At 40.0% G+C, this 25,349-nt stretch overlaps 1 protein-coding gene across 1 annotated transcript; it reads left to right on the top strand.

The window, feature by feature from the left end:
* The first annotated feature begins 221 nt into the window (after positions 1 to 221).
* LOC147728265 (uncharacterized) lies at positions 222 to 25,349 on the top strand. The gene is made up of 8 exons (XM_086962107.1): positions 222 to 932; positions 1,615 to 1,715; positions 2,750 to 2,841; positions 3,964 to 4,037; positions 13,098 to 13,157; positions 21,863 to 22,300; positions 23,358 to 23,573; positions 24,992 to 25,349. Exons 6-8 carry the CDS (start codon positions 21,863 to 21,865, stop codon positions 25,247 to 25,249), a joined length of 912 nt encoding a protein of 303 aa, XP_086818233.1. The 5' UTR covers positions 222 to 932; positions 1,615 to 1,715; positions 2,750 to 2,841; positions 3,964 to 4,037; positions 13,098 to 13,157; the 3' UTR covers positions 25,250 to 25,349.

Raw genomic sequence — 25,349 nt, 5'->3', positions numbered from 1 at the left:
CGATCTCGTCTGGAAAGTTCTACAGGTAAGCGAGCAACTTTAGTCTGTTGATGTAATGTATTAATTATTTTGTGTTACATCTACGGTTTTCATTTACAGGTAAGCCAGGTTTGTTTGTTTTTTACGGTTCATCTTATGTTTCCGTCGAGACTAAGAGAGCAACTTTTGTCTGTTGATGTAATGTTTTAAATATTTTTAGTTAGATGTACTGTTTTCCTTTACAGGTAAACAAGGTTTACTTTGTTTGTAGGCTAATATTATTTTATCTTTTTTCTAGGTCCAACATGGCCCGTGACGTCACCCTGCAGCGATGTGCACCGCTGTGCACGTAGTAGTTCCTATTCGAGGCTTATTTGCAGTTTGAGGTCAGCTATCTTTTCTATTGTAGTAATCTTATTTTTTTTCTGTCTTTTGTAGGTTCCACATGGTCCGTGGCGTGTCCCTGCAGACAGGTATGTATGTAATTTCCCGATATCTTCACTGAAGTTTGCGCAGGTGTCGTCCTGGTATTCGGGTCCTGTACTCTAGTTTTGCCTTAAGTATCTGATGTTTTCTGATCTTTGCCTCTTGTTTTTAACTTTTTTTTTTCTAGGTCCAACATGGCTCGTGGCGTCTCCCTTTTTCACGTTAACGTAATTTCCCGATATCTTCACTGATGTTTGCGCGATGTCGTCCTGGTATTCGGGTCCTGTACTAGTTTTGCCTTAAGTAGCTGATGTTTTCTGATCTTTACCTCTTGTTTTTAAAAATGTATATGTATGCACTGTCCATGTTCTGTTTGTGTTTGTCTGATTTATACACCCCACTGACTGTGCTGCTACGATCGACAGGTAAGTGATATATTTTAATACATTTATGCACTGTTCATGTTTTATTTGTGTAACGATTGTCTAATTTCTACAGTTCACTGAATTTACTGCTACGATTGACAGGTTAGGTGCAGAGCGCCATATTAGTAATATAAAAGAAAAATATTTTGCCACAATTTGTAGTATCATTAATTTGTGAGCTACTGTTTCAAATTATATGCCTACTGTTATGCTTGCAAGTTTACGTTAACGTTTTGTTAACACGCTTGCATGCAACTGCGTTTTTATTTTATTAAATTTTACACTGCACTTGCGTATTGGTTTTAATGCACGCACGACTTTGTAGTAACTGCCCAGACTACTTGGTGCCACTTTAATTCTTTTGGGAGGGTGGGACCTGTCTCTTGCATCCGCGCGCGTTCACACTCAATTCACATGTAATTGCCACATCTTGACTCGCAATAAGATACACTTCTTTCCAGACTGTCCTTTGTTTGCTAGAAGGAAGCACCGCACCCAAACATTAACATACGGCTACAGGGCAACGTCAACACTACATGTGGTCTTCTTTTGGTATTTAATTCAAGCAACTGACAGGCCTTCGCGTATACTTAACACAGAATTCGCACCTCTGCACTCACAATGGAATACACTTCTTGCCAGACAGTCCTTTGTTTGCTCGAAGGAAGCACCGCACCCAAACATTAACATACGGCTACAGGGCAACATCTTACCTATTTGCTGTTTTTCAACACTACATGTGGTTTCTTTTGTTATTTAATTCAAGCAACAACACTTTTTTTAGCTTTCGCACTATTTAAAACAGACGAGCGGACTTTCGGGACAGTTCTTGGGAAAAAGCCCGACGGTATACTTCGAGAGCTGATCGATCTCTAACTAAAAACTGTAAGTAACTGCTTTCATTAAGAATAAGAGAATGCTTTACTTTTAACGTTTTAAATTTATTTACAAAAAATAATTCAATTAGTATATTTGTATAAATTTTATAACTTTTACTTCTAAAATTTACGTGCACATGGCTTTTTAATAAACACTTTAAAGCATTTTAGAATATTTTTTGTCGGGAAACTTTCAACATCATGCAACTTTTGCCATATCTCATGTTCTTTAGTAGCTGCAGTGTAAGAAATGAGTGTATTTAAAAGATCTTATCATTTGTAGCAACTCCATAAAGAGTACTATCAGTGTTTGTAAAAGCATTAACAGTAAATAGCCATGCGGGAAAGAGCCCTGTCGCGTAGCTGTGGAGAGCGGGAGGGGGCATGCTGTAACCCCGGACTCTACGTAAAGCACCCGTCTCCTCGTGTGCCGTCTGTCATCATCAGTGTCCTGGGGTAACTTTTACTTTGTTTGTAAAAGCATTAACAGTAAATAGCCATGCGGGAAAGAGCCCTGTCGCGTAGCTGTGGAGAGCGGGAGGGGGCATGCTGTAACCCCGGACTCTACGTAAAGCACCCGTCTCCTCGTGTGCCGTCTGTCATCATCAGTGTACTGGGCTAACTTTTACCTTAACAAACAGATGACATTCTCTTGTGCGAAACAACTGCTCTTCCTGTAAAAATGCCCATTTGTATTCAGTAGTATAACTCAATGACATGCTGGGTAAACTTTTGGAAATAAGCCGAAAGTAATAATATTGGTAAAGTAATAGCGCATTATTACAAACCATCCGTTTGTTAACAGATTGCACACCAAATCGTGTCTCGTTTGTGAGGGGCCACGAACGCTCATGCTACCTTACCTTGCTCGCGCATCCCCTATCTGCTTCGGGACTGTCTCCGGGGCTGACCACCTCCATAGCGCCCCTCTCCAGCGCGTCTCAGAGGCACAGGGCACATACATGCTGTTTTTGTACATTACACGTGCTCATCTTTTTTTGGATTAATTAAAGTAACTGACATTATTTCTTCCTTTCGCAGTATTTGAAGCACACGAGCGAACATTCTGAATATTTTATAAAAAAAGGCTAGGCCGTATACTTCAAGAGCTCATCTCTCAATTTTACAGAACTGTAAGTAACTTCATACAATGGAAAGACAGTAATGCTTTGTTTTGCATTTTGGGCCTTTTTAACTTCACTTACATTTGTTTACGAGGAATGTAACGCTGTCATACCTTTAGCTTTTATTTGTCAAATTTACGCGCACTCTGAAATTTTTAAAACACTATCTTGTACTTTTAGATAATTTGTCCATTGCACCATCACTCACTGCTGCACTCTCTTCAGCCTCTCTGCACTATCACTCACTGCTGCACTCTCTCCTCAGTCTAGGTGTAACATCCCTTCATTCTCTCCTCAGCCTCTCCCTGCACGGTCCCTTCAATGTTGCCCTCTCTGCTCAGACTCCCGCATCCAGGCTGCACCCATGACTCATCCACTGCACCATCACTCACTGTTGCACTCTCTCCTCAGCCTCTCCCTGCACGGTCCCTTTACTGTTGCACTCTCTACTCGGCCTCTCCCTGCACGGTCCCTTCACTGCTGCCCTCTCTGCTCAGACCCCCTCATCCAGGCTGCACCCATGACTCATCCACTGCACCTTCACTCACTGTTGCACTCTCTCCTCAGCCTCTCCCTGCACGGTCCCTTCACTGTTGCACTCTTTCCTCAGACCCCCCTCATCCAGGCTGCACCCATGACTCATCCACTGCACCATTACTCACTGTTGCACTCTCTCCTCAGCCTCTCCCTGCACGGTCCCTTCACTGTTGCACTCTCTCCTCAGAGTCTCCCTGCCCCGTCCCTTCACTGATGCACTCTGTAATTTGTAAAACTCTGTCTAGCACATTTCGTTAATTTGTTGTAAAAAGCGTTCATTATAATGAAACTGTTGCCGTATCGAATGCTCTTTGGTAGCTGCAGTGTTTAGACGGACTGTATTTCAAAGACCTTATCCCTCGTATAAACTCTTTAAATAGCAGCACTAGTGTTCGCAAAAACAGCCTGTAGCTTTGCTGTCAGTAGAGGGGGGGCGGGAGGGGGGGGGTTGGGGGAAGAGGGCGGAGGATGCGGTAGCTACAGACTCCTTACGTAAAGCATCCGTCTCCTCGTGCGCTGTCTGCCCAATGCCACACTTCTTGAATTATTTTATTCAAGTAACTGACATTATTTTTTATTTCCTTGTATTTCAAGCATTCGAGCGACCTTTTCTCGAGTGGTAACCAGGCAGTATATTTCGAGAGCTGATATATCTCTGTTGCAGAACTGTAAGTAATTTTATACATAAAAAATAAGACAATGCTTGACTTTTAAGGGTTTACCTTTTTAACTTTACTTATATTTTGACTTACGATATATGTAACAATGTTATACCTTTACATTTTAATTGCAAAATATACGTGCACCTTTTAATTTATTACACACTTTCGAGCACATTTCAATACTTTGTTTACTACGTTTGACATCCTCAACCTCTCCCTCCACCGTCCCTTCACTGCTGCAATCGCTCCTCAGCCTCTCCATGCATACTCTCCTCAACGTATACAAATGTTATCTGAATGAACGGAAAAGTGATGCAACTTTTGCCATATCTCATGTTCTTTAGTAGCTGCAGTGTAAGAAATGAGTGTATTTAAAAGATCTTATTTGTAGTAACTCCATAAAGAGTACTACCAGTGTTTGTAAAAGCATTAACAGTAAATAGCCATGCGGGAAAGAGCCCTGTCGCGTAGCTGGGGAGAGCGGGAGGGGGCATGCTGTAACCCCGGACTCTACGTAAAGCACCCGTCTCCTCGTGTGCCGTCTGTCATCATCAGTGTCATGGGGTAACTTTTACTTTAACAAACAGATGACATTCTCTTGTGCGAAACAACTGCTCTTCCTGTAAAAATGCCCATTTGTATTCAGTAGTCTAACTCTGTGACATGCTGGGTAAACTTTTGGAAATGAGCCGAAAGTAATAATATTAGTAAAGTAATAGCGCATTATTACAATCCATCCGTTTGTCAACAGATTGCACACCAAATCGTGTCTCGTTTGTGACGGACCACGCACGCTCGAGCACATTTCAATACTTTGTTTAGTACATTTGACATCCTCAACCTCTCCCTCCACCGTCCCTTCACTGCTGCAATCGCTCCTCAGCCTCTCCATGCATACTCTCCTCAACGTCTCACTGGATCATCCCTTCAATGCTGCACTCTCTCTTCTGCCTCTTACTGCAACATCTCTTCATTCTCTCCTCAGCTTCTTCCTGCACGGTCCCTTCACTGTTGCACTCTCTCCTCAGCCTCTCCCTGCACGGTCCCTTCACTGAAGCCCTCTCTGCTCAGACCCCCTCATCAAGGCTGCACCCATGACTCATCCACTGCACCATCACTCACTGTTGCACTCTCTCCTCAGCCTCTCCCTGCACGGTCCCTTCACTGTTGCACTCTCTCCTCAGCCTCTCCCTGCACGGTCCTTTCACTGCTGCCCTCTCTGCTCAGACTCCCGCATCCAGCCAGCACGTCTGACTCATCCACTGCACCATCACTCACTGTTGCACTCTCTCCTCAGCCTCTCCCTGCACGGTCCCTTCACTGAAGCCCTCTCTGCTCAGACCCCCTCATCAAGGCTGCACCCATGACTCATCCACTGCACCATCACTCACTGTTGCACTCTCTCCTCAGCCTCTCCCTGCACGGTCCCTTCACTGTTGCACTCTCTCCTCAGCCTCTCCCTGCACGGTCCTTTCACTGCTGCCCTCTCTGCTCAGACTCCCGCATCCAGCCAGCACGTCTGACTCATCCACTGCACCATCACTCACTGTTGCACTCTCTCCTCAGCCTCTCCCTGCACGGTCCCTTCACTGAAGCCCTCTCTGCTCAGACCCCCTCATCAAGGCTGCACCCATGACTCATCCACTGCACCATCACTCACTGTTGCACTCTCTCCTCAGCCTCTCCCTGCACGGTCCCTTCACTGTTGCACTCTCTCCTCAGCCTCTCCCTGCACGGTCCTTTCACTGCTGCCCTCTCTGCTCAGACTCCCGCATCCAGCCAGCACGTCTGACTCATCCACTGCACCATCACTCACTGTTGCACTCTCTCCTCAGCCTCTCCCTGCACGGTCCCTTCACTGAAGCCCTCTCTGCTCAGACCCCCTCATCAAGGCTGCACCCATGACTCATCCACTGCACCATCACTCACTGCTGCACTCTCTCCTCAACATCTCAATGGACCATACCTTTACTGCAGCACTCTCTATATTATGCTCTCTGTATTAAACTCTCTGTACAACACTCTCTGTACAATGCTCTCTATACCACACTCTCTGGACTACGCTCTCTGGACTACGCTCTCTGTAGAATGCTATCTGTACATACACCCTCTGTACTACATACACCCTCTATACTATATACACCCTCTATACTACATACACACTCTATACTACATACACCCTCTATACTACATACACTCTCTGTACATACAATCTTCATACACGATCTCTAAAACACACTCTGATACACATGATATGTATTACGCTCTGTTATCTATGCTCTCTGTATTATACTCTCTGTGTTATGCTCTATGTGTTATGCTCTGTCTTACGCTCTCTGTTTTACGCTCTCTGTTTCTTACACTCTGTTTAGCACACTGTTTATACACGCTCTCTAACATATACTCTGTTACACATTATATATATATCACGCTCTGTTATCTATGCTTTATGTATTATGCTTTCTGTGTTAGGCTCTCTGTGTTATGGTCTCTATCTTGCGCTCTTTGGTTCTTACACTCTGTTCCTTACGCCCTTTTCGTACGCTCTGTTTCTTACTCTGTTTCTTACTCTGTTTCTTTCTCTGTTTCTTACGCTCTGTTTCTTACGCTCTGTTTCTTACTCTCTGTTTCTTACTCTCTGTTTCTTACTCTCTGTTTCTTACTCTCTGTTTCTTACTCTCTGTGTATTACGCTCTGTGTATTACGCTCTGTGTATTACGCTCTGTGCATTACGCTCTGTGCATTACGCTCTGTGCATTACGCTCTGTGCATTACGCTCTGTGCATTACGCTCTGTGCATTACGCTCTCTGCATGACACTCTCTGTATTACGCTCTCTGTACCACATTCTCTGTACTACATTGTAAGAGTAGTTCAGAGAGTGTGTTGCAAAGAACATGGTACAGAAAGCGTGGTGCAGGAAGCGTGGTGCATAAAGCGTGGTGCATAAAGCGTGGTGCATAAAGCGTGGTGCAGAGAGTCTGGTGCAGGGAGCATGATGCAAAAAGTATAATGCAGAGAGTATGGTGCACTATAAGTTGGCAATCGCTGATGATGATAAAGTGAGTGCAGGTGAGAACCAATCTGCAAACTCCAATTGGGTTGCTTACCTGAGGCATTGCCAACTTTTTCACATCTTTTCACTTTCTATACATTCTGTCTGGCGCTCTCTGTCTGGCGCTCTCTGTCTGGCGCTCTCTGTCTGGCGCTCTCTGTCTGGCGCTCTCTCTTTGGCGCTCTCTGTCTGGCGCTCTGTCTCTTACGCTCACCCTCTGTACTACATACACCCTCTGTACTACATACACCCTCTGTACTACATACACCCTCTGTACTACATACACCCTCTGTACTACATACACCCTCTACTACATACACCCTCTGTACTACATAACACTCTGTACATACACTCTGTACATACACTCTGTACATACACTCTGTACATACACTCTTTAACACACTCTCTGTACCATACTCTCTGTACCACACTCTCTGTAATACACAATCTCTTTACATACTCTCTATACACACTTCCTATATTACTCGCTCAGCATTATGCTCTCTTTAATTTATTACACACTTTCTAGCACATTTCAATACTTTGTTGTAGAGTACGTTTGACATCCTCAACCTCTCCTTCCACCGTCCCTTCAATGCTGCAATCGCTCCTCTGCTTCTCTTTGCACCGTCCTTTCAATAATGCACTCTCTACTCACCTTCTCCCTGCACCGTCCATTCACTAATGCACTCTCTGCTCAGCTACCCATTGCATTGTCCCTTCACTGCTGCACTCTCATCAACTTCTCACTGCATCATCCCTCCACTGTGGTGCTCAGAGCATAAGGCAAAGAGCATAGTGCAGAGAGCGTTGTACAGAGATCTAGAGAGAATAAAGATAACATTAGCCAAATTGAAAAGATAACTTTTCACAAACTGTACAAAAACAGCATATCGAAACAACTTCATGCACAGTAGTGCATATCGCTGCAGGAAGACATCACGGGCCATGTTGGACCTACAAATGAGATAAAAAACATAAGATTAGCCTAAAAAAAAAAAATGGCTTACTTTTACACGGAAACAACAGCAACATACATACCCGTCTGAAGCAATCCATGCACAGCGGTGCACATCGCTGCAGGAAGACGCCACGGGCCATGTTGGACCTACAAAAAAGATAAGAAACATAAGATTATGAAAATTGAAAAGATAGCTCACCTCAATCTGCAAAAGAGCCGCGGATCAGAACAACTCAGTGAATAGTGGTGCACATCGCTGCAGGGAGATGCACGGGCGATGTTGGACCTAGAAAAACGAAAATATACCTTTTCCAAATAAATTTGAAAAGAAACAAAAAACATACATACCGTTCAAAGGAGTACTAAGCAACTTCTTTCAGAGAGGGTCAGAGCAAAATGGCCTTTACATATCTACAGCCATTTTCAGAGTTCGGTATGTGCTGGGTCTGTGCTTTTGTTGTTCTGAGCAACACATAACGACACTCACTGTCTAAAGAACAGCAAAACTTAAAGGCCCCCAAATACACTCTCTATTATGATCTCTGTATTATGCTCTCTGTATTAAACGCTCTGTACCACACTCTCTGTACAATGCTCTCGAGACTACGCTCTCTGGACTACGCTCTCTGGACTACGCTCTCTTGACTACGCTCTCTGTACAATGCTATCTGTACAATGCTATCTGTACATAGACCCGCTGTAGTACATACACCCTCTATACTACATACACACTCTATACTACATACACCCTCTATACTACATACACTCTCTGTACATACAATCTTCATACACGATCTCTAAAACACACTCTGATACACATGATATGTATTACGCTCTGTTATCTATGCTCTCTGTATTATACTCTCTGTGTTATGCTCTATGTGTTATGCTCTGTCTTACGCTCTCTGTTTCTTACACTCTGTTTAGCACACTGTTTATACACGCTCTCTAACATATACTCTGTTACACATTATATATATATCACGCTCTGTTATCTATGCTTTATGTATTATGCTTTCTGTGTTAAGCTCTCTGTGTTATGGTCTCTATCTTGCGCTCTTTGTTTCTTAAACTCTGTTCCTTACGACCTTTTCTTACGCTCTGTTTCTTACTCGGTTTCTTACTCTGTTTCTTACTCTGTTTCTTACTCTGTTTCTTACTCTGTTTCTTACTCTCAGTTTCTTACTCTCAGTTTCTTACTCTCAGTTTCTTACGCTCTGTTTCTTACTCTCTGTTTCTTACTCTCTGTTTCTTACTCTCTGTTTCTTACTCTCTGTTTCTTACTCTCTGTTTCTTACTCTCTGTGTATTATGCTCTGTGTATTATGCTCTGTGTATTATGCTCTGTGTATTACGCTCTGTGCATTACGCTCTGTGCATTACGCTCTGTGCATTACGCTCTGTGCATTACGCTCTCTGCATTACGCTCTCTGTATTACGCTCTCTGTACCACATTCTCTGTACTACATTGTAAGAGTAGTTCAGAGAGTGTGTTGCAAAGAACATGGTACAGAAAGCGTGGTGCAGGAAGCGTGGTGCATAAAGCGTGGTGCATAAAGCGTGGTGCAGAAAGCGTGGTGCAGAGGACTGGTGCAGAGAGCATGATGCAAAAAGTATAATGCAGAGAGTATGGTGCACTATAAGTTGGCAATCGCTGATGATGATAAAGTGAGTGCAGGTGAGAACCAATCTGCAAACTCCAATTAGGTTGCTTACGTGAGGCATTGCCAACTTTTTCACATCTTTTCACTTTCTATACATTCTGTCTGGCGCTCTCTGTCTGGCGCTCTCTATCTGGCACTCTCTGTCTGGCGCTCTGTCTGGCGCTCTCTGTCTGGCGCTCTCTGTTTGGCACTCTCTGTCTGGCGCTCTGTCTCTTACGCTCACCCTCTGTACTACATACACCCTCTGTACTACATACACCCTCTGTACTACATACACCCTCTGTACTACATACACCCTCTGTACTACATACACCCTCTGTACTACATACACCCTCTGTACTACATAACACTCTGTACATACACTCTGTACATACACTCTGTACATACACTCTGTACATACACTCTTTAACACACTCTCTGTACCATACTCTCTGTACCACACTCTCTGTAACACACAATCTCTTTACATACTCTCTGTACACACTTCCTATATTACTCGCTCAGCATTATGCTCTCTTTAATTTATTACACACTTTCTAGCACATTTCAATACTTTGTTGTAGAGTATGCTTGACATCCTCAACCTCTCCTTCCACCGTGCCTTCAATGCTGCAATCGCTCCTCTGCTTCTCTTTGCACCGTCCTTTCAATAATGCACTCTCTACTCACCTTCTCCCTGCACCGTACATTCACTAATGCACTCTCTGCTCAGCTACCCATTGCATTGTCCCTTCACTGCTGCACTCTCATCAACTTCTCACTGCATCATCCCTCCACTGTGGTGCTCAGAGCATAAGGCAAAAAGCATAGTGCAGAGAGCGTTGTACAGAGATCTAGAGAGAATAAACATAACATTAGCCAAATTGAAAAGATAACTTTTCACAAACTGTACAAAAACAGCATATCGAAACAACTTCATGCACAGTAGTGCATATCGCTGCAGGAAGACACCACGGGCCATGTTGGACCTACAAAAAAGATAACAAACATAAGATTAGCCTAAAAAAACAAACATGGCTTACCTCTGAACGAAAACAACAACATACATACCCGTCTCAACAGCTTCGTGCACAGTGGTGCACACGGCTGCAGGGAGACGCCACGGGCCATGTTGGATCTACAAAAAGACAAAAAAAAAATAAGATTATTGCAAAAGAAAAGATAGCTTACCTCAAACTGCAAAAGAGCCGCGGATCTGAACAACTCAGTGAATAGTGGTGCACATCGCTGCAGTGAGATGCACGGGCGATGTTGGAACTAGAAATACGAAAATATACCTTTTCCACAAAATTAGTAAACAAAAAAAAACATACGTACCGTTCAAAGGAGTACTGAGCAACTTCTTTCAGAGAGGGTCAGAGCAAAATGGCCTTTACATATCTACAGCTATTTTCAGAGTTCGGTATGTGCTGGGTCTGTGCTTTGGTTGTTCTGAGCAACACATAACGACACTCACTGTCTAAAGAACAGCAAAACTTAAAGGCCCCCAAATACACTCTCTATTATGATCTCTGTATTATGCTCTCTGTATTAAACTCTCTGTACCACACTCTCTGTACAATGCTCTCTGGACTACGCTCTCTGGACTACGCTCTCTGTACAATGCTATCTGTACAATGCTATCTGTACATAGACCCGCTGTAGTACATACACCCTCTATACTACATACACACTCTATACTACATACACCCTCTATACTACATACACTCTCTGTACATACAATCTTCATACACGATCTCTAAAACACACTCTGATACACATGATATGTATTACGCTCTGTTATCTATGCTCTCTGTATTATACTCTCTGTGTTATGCTCTATGTGTTCTGCTCTGTCTTACGCTCTCTGTTTAGCACACTGTTTATACACGCTCTCTAACATATACTCTGTTACACATTATATATATATCACGCTCTGTTATCTATGCTTTATGTATTATGCTTTCTGTGTTACGCTCTCTGTGTTATGGTCTCTATCTAGCGCTCTTTGTTTCTTACACTCTGTTCCTTACGCCCTTTTCTTACGCTCTGTTTCTTACTCTGTTTCTTACTCTGTTTCTTACTCTGTTTCTTACTCAGTTTCTTACGCTCTGTTTCTTACTCTCTGTTTCTTACTGTGTTTCTTACTGTGTTTCTTACTCTGTTTCATACTCTGTTTCTTACTCTGTTTCTTACTCTGTTTCTTACTCTCTGTTTCTTACTCTCTGTTTCTTACTCTCTTTTTCTTACTCTCTGTGTATTATGCTCTGTGTATTATGCTCTGTGTATTACGCTCTGTGCATTACGCTCTGTGCATTACGCTCTGTGCATTATGCTCTGTGCATTACGCTCTGTGCATTACGCTCTCTGCATTACGCTCTCTGTATTACACTCTCTGTACCACATTCTCTGTACTACATTGTAAGAGTAGTTCAGAGAGTGTGTTGCAAAGAACATGGTACAGAAAGCGTGGTGCAGGAAGCGTGGTGCATAAAGCGTGGTGCATAAAGCGTGGTGCAGAAAGCGTGGTGCAGAGAGTCTGGTGCAGAGAGCATGATGCAAAAAGTATAATGCAGAGAGTATGGTGCACTATAAGTTGGCAATCGCTGATGATGATAAAGTGAGTGCAGGTGAGAACCAATCTGCAAACTCCAATTGGGTTGCTTACGTGAGGCATTGCCAACTTTTTCACATCTTTTCACTTTCTATACATTCTCTGTCTGGCGCTCTCTGTCTGGCGCTCTCTGTCTGGCGCTCTCTGTCTGGCGCTCTCTGTTTGGCACTCTCTGTCTGGCGCTCTGTCTCTTAGGCTCACCCTCTGTACTACATACACCCTCTGTTCTACATACACCCTCTGTTCTACATACACCCTCTGTACTACATACACCCTCTGTACTACATACACCCTCTGTACTACATACACCCTCTGTACTACATACACCCTCTGTACTACATACACCCTCTGTACTACATACACCCTCTGTACTACATACACTCTTTACATACACTCTTAACCACACTCTTAACCACACTCTCTGTACCATACTCTCTGTACCACACTCTCTCTAACACACAATCTCTTTACATACTCTCTGTACACACTTCCTATATTACTCTCTCAGTATTATGCTCTCACACTCTCTATACACACACACACAGTCTAACACGCTTTAAACGCACAAAATCTACACAACACTATTTACGACAATAAACTACACAATATTAAGTACATGCTTATCGAAAAACACTATAGTACAAATGCAACTCACTATTATTTATGACTTGCTCAAAAATACAAATACACTTTACTAAACACTTTCATTACCTTACCTTCTTTCTTGTAATACAATACATTAATAAATACTATTATTAAAAGTAGTAACTAATGCATTTTTCTCATTTTTCATAGGTTGCCAATTATTCCTTACAAGATCACAAGTTGCTAATTGCGTGTCCAAACAACATCGAGGTAAAAGTACATAACTGTTTTTGTTTCTCTATCCACTTGTAACAGTAAAAAGACTTTTAACAACATCAAATAGTATAGATCTATAAACAAGATAACATAACTCATTTACTCTCTATATATACATATATAAATATATATATATATATAGATATATATGTGTGTGTGTGCATGTATATAGATATATTTATATATATATATATGTTTATAGAATAGCCTACTTAAAGTAAAAATAAAAATACTCTAGTATAAATAAAAGACCTAAATATTATAAAACTAATACTTACAAGATTACAAGGAAAAAAATAGGCTAGAAATTAAAAGCTATAAAAATAAATCTCATTAATAACTATAATATAAATATAGCAATTTGCCAGTAAACTGTAACTATATACAAATAGAACATAGTCAATATACTCTTTAGACAAGAGTTTAAGAAAACAAAATCAGCGTAGCAATAAATATGATCCAAATACTGCAAGCAGATTATCATCAGGGGCATTTAAGATTTTCAAGTAATTCAAGAGGGAGACAATGTTTACCAAATAGCACATTTGCTATTATACACAACTATAGCAAAGTTGCAAATACATGGACTAAAGAAGATTTACATCACATTATGGACTTAGGTGAAGCTTTATACACAGATATGCATTCAATTAATAGTCAAATACTTATGCATCCAGACGAATTGCCTAATTTTATACAACACAATAACACTATCTATGCACTTAAGCTTAAAGAACCATCATATGGAGACATATTGAAACATTTTGACCCATCAACACCAACATTAATAACAACATTAAAAGCTGCACTAGATTGCAACTCAGGTGTTTTACTTTGCATGGAAAAGTATGTTATTTCTATTATAAACAATAACAATTCATACTTTGTATTTGATTCACATAGCCGCGATAACACAGGAATGCCTCACCCAAATGGAACATGTATTACTATACAAATACCATTTGAAAATCTTCTAGACTACATAACTAAGCTTGCACATAGCATTAAAGGTCCAAATGATAATTGCGTGCCATATGAATTAACTCCTATAAATATAACTACTATTAAAAAAGATACGCTTCAAAAAGCAATAGTCAATAATGAACAAAATAGAAATTCTATACCAAGAAAATATATATATGTGCATTCTACTGAAGCATGTTCTAATTTTTTTACACACGCCTTTCAGACACGTATAGAAAGAGCAAAAAATATCATACGTGAAGCAAAATTCAGAACCTTTACTAATGTAGAACAGCCATCAACATCATTAGCTAATACTCTTAGTACAAGATCAGATCCAAATGCATTTTTAACTCCTACAACACGTACAGAACTAACTACGACTAACAGCCATCACATAGATCCACCACAATATACTACTACACCACAGAATAATACTACAACTAACACATATGCTAGTATAGTTAGAAAAACACTTCACCAAAATAGCATAAACAAACATTTAGAAAAACAAACATCACAAGGTAATTTACATGCCAACACATATACAGATAGTAATGATCATGTTTATAAACGTATTCCTGTAAGTAATACAATAATAATTCCTGAAAATAGGGCCAATAGCATATTGACTAAAAGTCTAACAGACACAAATAGAGACCGAAATAATGCTAATTTGGCACAAACTCCACAAAATATAGATACGGTTAATACAACACAGGAGCATAAACAAAACACCATTGAAAACACATCTCAATATTCACAATCTCTAACAATGAGTCTATTTGCTATACTACACAACTACTGTAAACCAGCATCTACTTGGGACACTTTAGATGTTAATTGTATAATGGATCTTGGAGATGCTTTATATACTGAAATGCACTCTCTTAATAACGATAATTGTGAACTACTACATAATTTACCTAATTACATAGTTCACAATAACATAATATATTCTACTAAGCTGAAAAAAAACTTTCAAGGTGAGATAAATGAAGAAAACAAAAGTAAAAATGCTAAATTAATGTCAGCATTAACTTCAACAATTAATTTAGAAAATGGTGTTTTAATCAGTATAGAAAATAATGCAATTTCTGTATTTAAAAATAACCATTCTTACTTTATATTTGATTCACATAGCCAAGATGAAAAAGCAATACCACATCCTAATGGAACATGTATTGCTATAGAAATAGAATCTATTAATCAACTTATCCAATACATCATAAAGTTACCTAATAAAGGAAGACTAACACATTCACAAAGTATTAGTTTACAATTAACTCCTGTAAAAATTATAACAATTAGCCGAAAATCCCTTAACGCAACACTAAAAAACAATAGCGATAATAAAATGAAGTCTAAAAAAAACATATATGTCCATACTACACAAGTATTGGTAAATGCATTAACACATATTACAACTACAAACATACAAGTCAGAAATACAAGTACAAACACAGTAAACAGCAATTGTCAAGCAAATGAAGAGCTTTTAACAACACACAGTAATGTCACTGCCGACATAACTAATAGCAATGACAATGTCATAACTGTATCATTTACACATAGTGATCAATTACAAACACAAACTAGTAGGGTACAGGCGCAAAAAAGTAACAGGAAAAGAAAGCATATACAAGAAGCAGAAAATTCAGATTACACTGATACTAATATAAGGTTAGAAACAACAACTGAAATAATAAGTAGATTCCATGCCCAAATAAGATATGGTCCGGAGTATGCTTGCACTATTTGCAATCAATTATGGCATAAACAGAATTTAGTCAAAACACACAGTATTACAAAGAAAGCAAAATTCTTAGAGTGTAACATTAGCAAATTCAAAACTGATGAGATATGTAAAACATGTTACACGTATATCAATAGCAACAAAATACCCCCTTGTTCTTTTTATAATGGTATGACTTTTCCTAATATTCCAGCAGCTTTACAGTTGCATAATTTAGAAGAAAGATTAGTATCACCAAGAATACCTTTTTTACAAATTAGAGCACTACCACGTGGGTCCCAAAAATCTCTATCAGGTGCAGTAGTTAATGTACCTGCAGATGTTATGACAACTGTTACTGTTTTACCTAGGCAAGTTAATGATAACATGACGATTCCCATTAAATTAAAAAGAAAATTAAGTTACAAATCTTATACACATTTTGAGAATGTGAGACCTAATAAAGTTAAAAACGCTGCAATATATTTAGCAAGTACTAGCAATATGTTCAAAGAATATGGAGTCACCATTAATCCAGATTGGCAATATACACCAGCAAATATAACACCTTGTAATGACACTTCTGATACTAACGATACATCAGATTCTGAAGACAACATAGCAGCAGGGAATTTAGATACTATGTTAACGAATGAAACTATAACTACAGAAAATACTAATATTTTAAATTTAGCACCTGCAGAACATAACACACCAAGAGGTCTATATGAAGACATAGATTCTGAATATTTAGCTTTCCCTACAATATTTTGTGGCAAGCGAAGGCTAACAAATAAAGAAAGGCATGTACCAGTACATTACAGCACAATTTGTCAATGGGAATTAAGGAGTAATGATAAAAGAGTAGCAAAGTCTATAACTAATGTTTTCTTTAAATTGACTAAGTTGCGCATAAAGCAAATACATAGCAAAATATATATCTCCCTTAGGAAATACTTTAATAATGGCCATGTTATAACTGCAAAAGACATCAAACAAAAATTAGACAAAATTCTACAATTTAATGAGGGGTACAAAATACTTAAAACTGTACGTAGTTCACCACCATATTGGGAGCAATGCAAAAAAGATTTATTTGCTATGATCAGACAATTAGGGATACCAACTTTCTTTCTGACTTTATCAGCTGCTGAAACAAAATGGTATCATTTAATTAACATCTTATTGCGTAGTGAAAACCAAAAGGAATGTACAAAAGAAGAATTTCAAAATATGTCATGGGAAACAAAATGTGCATTAATACAACAAAATCCTATAACTTGTGCAAGACATTTTGACTTCCAAGTTAGAAAACTATTTAATTGTATACTATTACATGAAAGTAATCCAATCGGCAAAATAATAGATTACTTTTATAGAGTAGAATTCCAACAACGAGGATCCCCACATATACATGCCATAATATGGATCGAGAATGCCCCACAATATGAAACTTCTGAACTCAATAAAGTTATTACTTTTATCAATAAGTATGTAACATGTGCAAAAACTCAAGATCCAAATATAGAGTCTTTATTACCGCTCCAAAAGCACGGCCATACAAAGAATTGTCGTATTAAACATAAAAGAACATGCAAATATCAGTACCCAAAATATCCAATGCCAGAAACGTATATATTAGAACAATTAGAGCTAGACAAAACAGATCAAGAACTCCTTCAGCAAATTGAACTAATACATCTAACGATGAACTCACAAGAATTTCAAAATTACACTTTTAGTCAGTTTTTAGATTCAATGCAACTAGATATAAAACAGTATCTTAAATGTATACAATCAATTATTGAAAAGAAAACTATTTTTCTACAAAGAACACCTGCTGAATGCTTTATTAATAACTACAATCCTACAATTTTACAAGCATGGCAAGCAAACATAGATATACAATACATCTTAGATGCATATGCCTGTGCTGTATATATTGTTTCATATATTAGTAAATCTCAACGTGGAATGAGCAAAATAATTGCACAAGCTGCAAAAGAAGTATATCACAATCCAAGTATAAAAGAACAACTCAAGCATATAGGTAACAAATTCTTAAACTGTACCGAGATAAGTGCACAAGAAGCTGCCTATCTCATACTTCAAATCCCTTTACGAAAAAGTTCGAGATCTTTTGTATTCATTAATACAAGCCCACAAGAAAAGAGGACATACCTATTAAAAGACATTGAGGCTATAAATTTATTGCCAGATACTTCTAATAACATTCAATATGAAAATATTATAGTAAAGTACAGCAAACGCCCTGAAATATTAGAAACATGTACATTAGCTGACTATGCATCTATGTATGATGTTAAAAAAAAAAAAAAAAAAAAAGAATAAAGAAACCGACCATGAAAATTTTCTTGCAGAAAATAACTTTTATAGCTCAGATGAGGAAGAACTTGAGATTAATCTGCAAAATGAAGAAATAGAAGTAGACTACGCAAAACGCAAAAAACAAAAAAATAATTCGATATTGTAGATTTAACAAAAACAATGACTCCGAAAATTATTATAGAGAATTGATAATGCTTTATTACCCATGGAGAGTTGAACATCAAATAATTGGTCAGAAAGAAACATATTATGAACGCTATCTAGAAATTCAAAGCACAATTGACTATTATCATAATAAATATAATAAAACATTAACAACAAACGACAATGAAAATAGTACATTAGATCCATTACTTATACCTCCCACAGAAATAGAAAATGATGACAACATATGTCCAGAAATACAAGCTAATGAACAAATAATCTATGACTTATCATTCGATTTAGGAATTAGAAGTACAACTATTGAAGAAGAACTAACAAATAATTTAATACCAAATGAGCAATATAACAGGATAATGCAAAATCTTACCAATGAACAACTTAACTTTATATACCATCACTTACATTGGATCAAAACAAAAGATACACCCTGCTACACATTTTGTACAGGTGGTGCAGGAGTTGGTAAAAGCTTCCTTATTACTGCGCTTTACCAAACATTACTACGATACTACAATACTAAAGCAGGAGAAAATCCAGACAACATATATGTATTGCTTACAGCTCCAACGGGCAAAGCAGCACATAACATTCATGGTAAAACACTACATAGTACTTTTAAAATACCTGTTTCGCAAACACTAGATCACAAACCACTAACTCATGAGAACAGGAGCACACTACAAAACCAATTAATGCATCTAAAAATAGTAATAATTGATGAAATCTCAATGGTAGGAGCAAATATATTCAATTTCATACATAATAGACTACAAGAAATAAAAATGTCTAACCTCCCTTTTGGTGGTGTATCAATTTTAGCAATTGGAGATTTTTATCAATTAAAGCCAGTATTTGACCCATACATTTTTGAAACTTCTAAATATTCATACAGACCATTAAGTACTAATCTATGGCAAGAACATTTTAAGTTATTTGAGTTAACTAAAATAATGAGACAGCTCAATGACTTACCATTTGCTGAACTACTAAACAGATTACGAGAAGGAAAACAAACTACTGAAGATATAATACAGATACAAACACGAGAATTAGAACCACCAGAAAACATTATCAAAACTATACCTTACATAATGGGAACTAACAATGAAGTTAATAGCATTAATAGTGCAGTTTTATTGCAACATATACAACATTACCCAGTTTACACAGCAACAGCAGTAGATACAGTTGCATCTGACTTAACTGAAATTGTTAAAAAGAAAATTCTTAGTCAATTGCCTACAGACTCAACAAAAACAATGGGCCTGCCATTCGTTGTCCATATTGCCTTGAAATTAAGATATGATCTAACTAGCAATATTAATGTTAATGATGGATTAACTAATGGTGCTACAGGCATAGTTGAATTTGTAGAAACAATAAATAACACCCCTAATGTTATATGGATTCATTTTGATGATGAAAATGTTGGTAAATATACAAGGCAGGAAAATAAACACATATATAACACTAACATTTTGCCTACTTGGACACCAATACATGCTATATCGCGCCATTTCCAATTTACCAAAAAATTTATCACCATTATACGCAAACAATTTCCCCTACGACAATCATCTGCACGTACTATACATAGAACACAAGGAGCTACTATTGAACCACTTTACATACACTTTAACAATAGCAAAGTACATCATATGCATTATGTGGCTTTAAGCAGAGCAAAATCATTAGCTAACATATATATTAAAAACTTTAACCCTGACAAAATAGCTGTCCATGATAAAGTACATGACGAAATGACAAGACTTCGAACAGATATGCTATTGCAAATATCTGTACCACAATTATGTAACTACAGCCAAATGTGTAATTTGATAGTGCAAAATATACGTTCACTGCAAAAGAATTACACAGCTATAAAAGCAGACACAAATCTAATGAATGCAGATATTCTATGCTTCACTGAAATAAACACTACTAGACCAGCTGATAGCAATACTTTCTTAATAGAACAGTACCATCTATTAATATTTGACAAATTCCACCATCAAGTAACAAACCATGGCATAGCAATTTACTACAGGAAAAATATTTTTTTAATTCCTATATATGAAACACAACACGAAATTGACATTCTACATTTTACTCTGCAGCTTAATAATTGCAACTACTTATTTGTTATACTATACAAACCACCACATGTACACATACAAATACTATTACAAGTTTTAAGTACGATATTGAACTTTTACCCTAATTATAATTACTGCATAATGGGTGACTTCAACATAGATTTAACACAAACATCACAAAATGCTGGCATACTGCGACAATATATGGTAAACGAATTCAAATGTGAACAGAAAGTAACAGAATATACAACTGACTACAAATCGACTTTAGATCATATCTATAGTAATGTAAACTTAAGTCACTACGGTATATTAGAGCCATATTATAGTGATCACAAAGCTTTATGGGTTGCAATTTAGTAAGCATGGTGTATATATATGGGTGTATAAATAGTTCGCTATCTTTATGTGGCTAAAGCAATATTTATGTTAAGTACTAACTCAGTGGCTTTCTATGGGTATATATGTAGCTCTGTATATGTGTTGATAGCTCTCTGTGTGTATGGCTGTCTCAGAATATGGAAGTTTATGGATGTATCAATATGTAGTGCTCTATATGTATGTCTGAGTGATACACTTTATCTGTGTGTGGTAGACTCTCTCTCTATATATACCTCACTCTCTCTCTCCCTATCACTTTCTCTCACTAACTCTCTCTCACTACATCACTCACTCTATCTCACACACTACTTGACTCGCTAACTAACTCATTCACTCTCTCTAACTCACTCTCTATCTCACTACTCAACTCTATCTAAATAACAGCAACACAATAACACTACTTCACTAACTCTCACTCAATAGCTCATTAAATAACTGTTGCTACATACATCACTCTCTTGCTACATCACTCTCTAACACACTATCTCACAACTTCACTCTCTACCTCACTACATCACTGTCTCTCACTACATCACTCTCTCTCAATTTCACTCTCACTACATCACTATATCACGCCTCGCTCTCTCTAAAGTTCAGTCAGTCAATAACTCACTAACATAATCACTATCTCACTAACACACAAATTCTATCTCTTTACCTCACTACATCACTCTCTCTCAATCTCACTTCATCAGATTCCCAATCTCTTTATCACACTAAATAACTCCCACTCTCTATCACTAACGCACTCTTATATCACTAACTCACAACATCACTCTCTGTTTATATCTCTACATTCCTAAGCATCACTACCTAACTCTTTCAATACTTCACTCTGTCTCTCACTACCTCACTCTCTATCTACCTAACTCTCTCTCACTACATAACTCTCTCTATTTAATAAGCCAGTTATATAATTTCATAGGTTACTTTATGTTACTTCAAGATAAAGTACAATGTATTCAACAGTTATATTCAAAATGTATACTCACAATTTATTCTCATTTCAGATGATTTCTATACAAGAAATTAAGATGGGCAAACAAGATGAGAGCAAACCTTATCAAAAGGCTATAAAAGCAAACATTGTAACATGTTCTCAAAAAACAAACTACCAAAATGCTAAGAAAGAAAACAAAATCTTATACCACCTTGCCCTAGCAGATGAAAGTGGTACAATAAAAGCAACATGCTATAATGACGATTTTTACAATCAAACAAAACAAGGACATGGAATTATTATAAGAAATTTTCTAGCAAAGAACAATGTTGTACTTTTAACGAAAAATACTAAAATATCGAGGATGATACCTTTAACGCTTACTAGTGAGATTCTGGACGAAGCTAAAAATATACTAGAACCACCAGCTCCACCAGTATCACCGATTAAAACAATAAGACAAGCAAAATTAAGGACATTGATGAGCATAACAGGGACAATATCCGAGGTATGTTAAGAAGTACAACACCAACTCTATTCAAACATGCTCTCTGCCCCACACGATCTGCCCCCACGCTCTCTGCCCCACGCTCTCTGCCCCCACGCTCACGCTCTCTGCCCCACGCTCTCTGCCCCCGCGCTCTCTGCCCCCGCGCTCTCTGCCCCCGCGCTCTCTGTCCCCGCGCTCTCTGCCCCCGCGCTCTCTGCCCCCGCGCTCTCTGCCCCCGCGCTCTCTGCCCCCGCGCTCTCTGCCCCCGCGCTCTCTGCCCCCGCGCTCTCTGCCCCCCCGCGCTCTCTGCCCCCCCGCGCTCTCTGCCCCCCGCGCTCTCTGCCCCCGCGCTCTCTGCCCCCGCGCTCTCTGCCCCCGCGCTCTCTGCCCCCGCGCTCTCTGCCCACGCGCTCTCTGCCCCCGCGCTCTCTGCCCCCGCGCTCTCTGCCCCGCGCTCTCTGCCCCCGCGCTCTCTGCCCCCGCGCTCTCTGCCCCCGCGCTCTCTGCCCCCGCGCTCTCTGCCCCCCCGCGCTCTCTGCCCCCCGCGCTCTCTGCCCCCCCGCGCTCTCTGCCCCCCCGCGCTCTCTGCCCCCCCGCGCTCTCTGCCCCCCGCGCTCTCTGCCCCCGCGCTCTCTGCCCCCGCGCTCTCTGCCCCCCCGCTCTCTGCCCCCGCGCTCTCTGCCCCCCCGCGCTCTCTGCCCCCCCGCGCTCTCTGCCCCCCCGCGCTCTCTGCCCCCCCGCGCTCTCTGCCCCCCCGCGCTCTCTGCCCCCCCGCGCTCTCTGCCCCCGCGCTCTCTGCCCCCGCGCTCTCTGCCCCCGCGCTCTCTGCCCCCCCGCTCTCTGCCCCCCCGCTCTCTGCCCCCGCGCTCTCTGCCCCCGCGCTCTCTGCCCCCGCGCTCTCTGACACCACGCTCTCTGCCCCCACGCTTTCTCTTCAACACACTCTCTTCACAAAAATATGTCTGCACCGCACTCTGTCTGCACCGCACTCTGTCTGCACCGCACTCTGTCTGCACCGCACTCTGTCGCCACTTACATCACTAATAAAAACTAATATTTACTTTATCTTTTACAGGAAGAAGAAACTAAAAACATTTTTGTGTCAGGACAAGAAACAAAATTAAAATCTATTACAGTTATAGACACAACAGACTCTGTCAAAATAACATTATGGAGAAATGCAACAGAATTCCCAATAACACTTGGAACGTATGTCAAAATGACACACTTAACTGTCCACGAGTTTAACAATGAGAAAATGTTAAATACTACGCGGAATACACATATAGAGGTAAGTACTACCCACACGCTCTGCCCCACACTCTCTGCCCACATGCTCTCTGCCCCCACGCACTCTGCCCCCACGCTCTCTGCCCCCACGCTCTCTGCCCCCACGCTCTCTGCCCCCACGCTATCTGCCCCCACGCTATCTGCCCCCACGCTTTCTGCCCCCACGCTCTCTGCCCCCACGGCTCTCTGCCCCCACGCTCTCTGCCCCCACGCTCTCTGCCCCCACGCTCTCTGCCCCCACGCTCTCTGCCCCCACGCTCTCTGCCACCACCCTCTCTGCCCCCCGCGCTCTCTACACCCCGCACTCTCTGCCCCCGCGCTCTCTGCCCCCATGCTCTCTGCACCACGCTCTCTGCCCCAACAGCTCTCCTCAACGCTCTCTGCCCCCACACTCTCTGCCCCCACGCTCTCTGCACACACGCTCTCTGCCCCCCGCGCTCACTGCCCCCCGCACTCACTGCCCCCCACGCTCTATGCCCCCCACGCTCTCTGGCCCCCACGCTCTCTGCCCCCATGCTCTCTGCCCCCCGCGCTCTCTGCCCCCGCACTCTCTGCCCCCCGCACTCTCTGCCCCCGTGCTCTGTGTATATGTAGATTTGAGTGCGTTTACCTGTATGTATGCAAAGCTCAATAAGTGGGTAGGTGTCTATGTGTGTTTCTTTAAGTGGCGCTATATGAGTATAATTAACTCTCTATGTCTATGTAGATGCCTCAATATGTATTTTACCTAAATCTATATCTTACAGCACTATCTATCACTACCGAACTCTCTCACTACCTCACTCTCTAACTCACTACATCACTCTCTATCTTACTACATCACAAATTCACTCTCTATCTATCTCACTACCTCACTTTCTCTTACTCTCTATCTCACTCCATCACTTTCACTACATAACTCGCAATATACCACACTCACTCTTTAACTGTAGATCTGTATCTTACAGCACTATCTATCACATCACTCTCTCACTACATCACTCTCAATATCACTACATCACTCTCTATCTTACTACATCACAAATTCACTCTATCTCACTACATCACTTTATCTCTATATCACTACATCTTTATATTACTTTCTATCTCACTACATCACTTTCAACACCTCACTCAAAATACATCTCGCTCAGTCTCTTCAAATCACTCTCGCTCTCTCACTACATCAATAAATATAACTCAAAACTCCACTCAATTTATCTCACTACCTCACTATCCTACAACATCTATCTCGCAAAATATCACAACTACACAATCTCCCACTAAATAAGTACATCACTCTCTCTCGCTCTCACTACCTCACTCTCTATCTTTAAAACTATCAGTTTCTATTTAACTTACCATCTGGACTACTACAATAACAGAATAATCACAATGCACACTATATGCCTCTATTAACAATTTTTTTTTACTTTGCAGGTAATAGAACCACCTTTGGAAAAAATAAATATTACAATATATGGGATTGAAAATACGACGCAAGAAAAATGTACACTAACGGTACACATTCAAGACACTGAACTTTTAAAATCAATGGACATCGAAAATACTATTATAATGGACTACTTCGATATACCTACAGACGTAGAAGACTTTAGTGAAGCTCTCATGCTAAAATTACCAAAAAATGTCAATGTTATATTTAAAAATGGCTCCATTATTGAAATAATCGAATAAAATTACTAAAATGTAATTTAAAGTGAACACTAATGCAAACTTTAAGAAATGTAAATCAAACTCTATATAAATTCTAATTAATAAAAATTTTTAAACACTT

The sequence above is a fragment of the Lissotriton vulgaris genome, chromosome 3_1, assembly GCF_964263255.1.
Source record: "Lissotriton vulgaris chromosome 3_1, aLisVul1.2, whole genome shotgun sequence".
NCBI classification, from domain to species: domain Eukaryota; kingdom Metazoa; phylum Chordata; class Amphibia; order Caudata; family Salamandridae; genus Lissotriton; species Lissotriton vulgaris.
The sequence above is the reverse complement of the archived record's forward strand: the minus strand, read 5'-3'. Positions and strand labels throughout refer to the sequence as shown.

What these genes read in the sequence shown, in the direction of transcription:
- LOC147728265 (XM_086962107.1), top strand. Translation starts at nt 21,863, where the DNA reads ATGATTTCTATACAAGAAATTAAGATGGGCAAACAAGATGAGAGCAAA. An exon ending in TAACAGGGACAATATCCGAG is followed by an intron (nt 22,301 to 23,357) that starts GTATGTTAAGAA and finishes TATCTTTTACAG; the next exon opens with GAAGAAGAAACTAAAAACAT. An exon ending in CGCGGAATACACATATAGAG is followed by an intron (nt 23,574 to 24,991) that starts GTAAGTACTACC and finishes TTTACTTTGCAG; the next exon opens with GTAATAGAACCACCTTTGGA.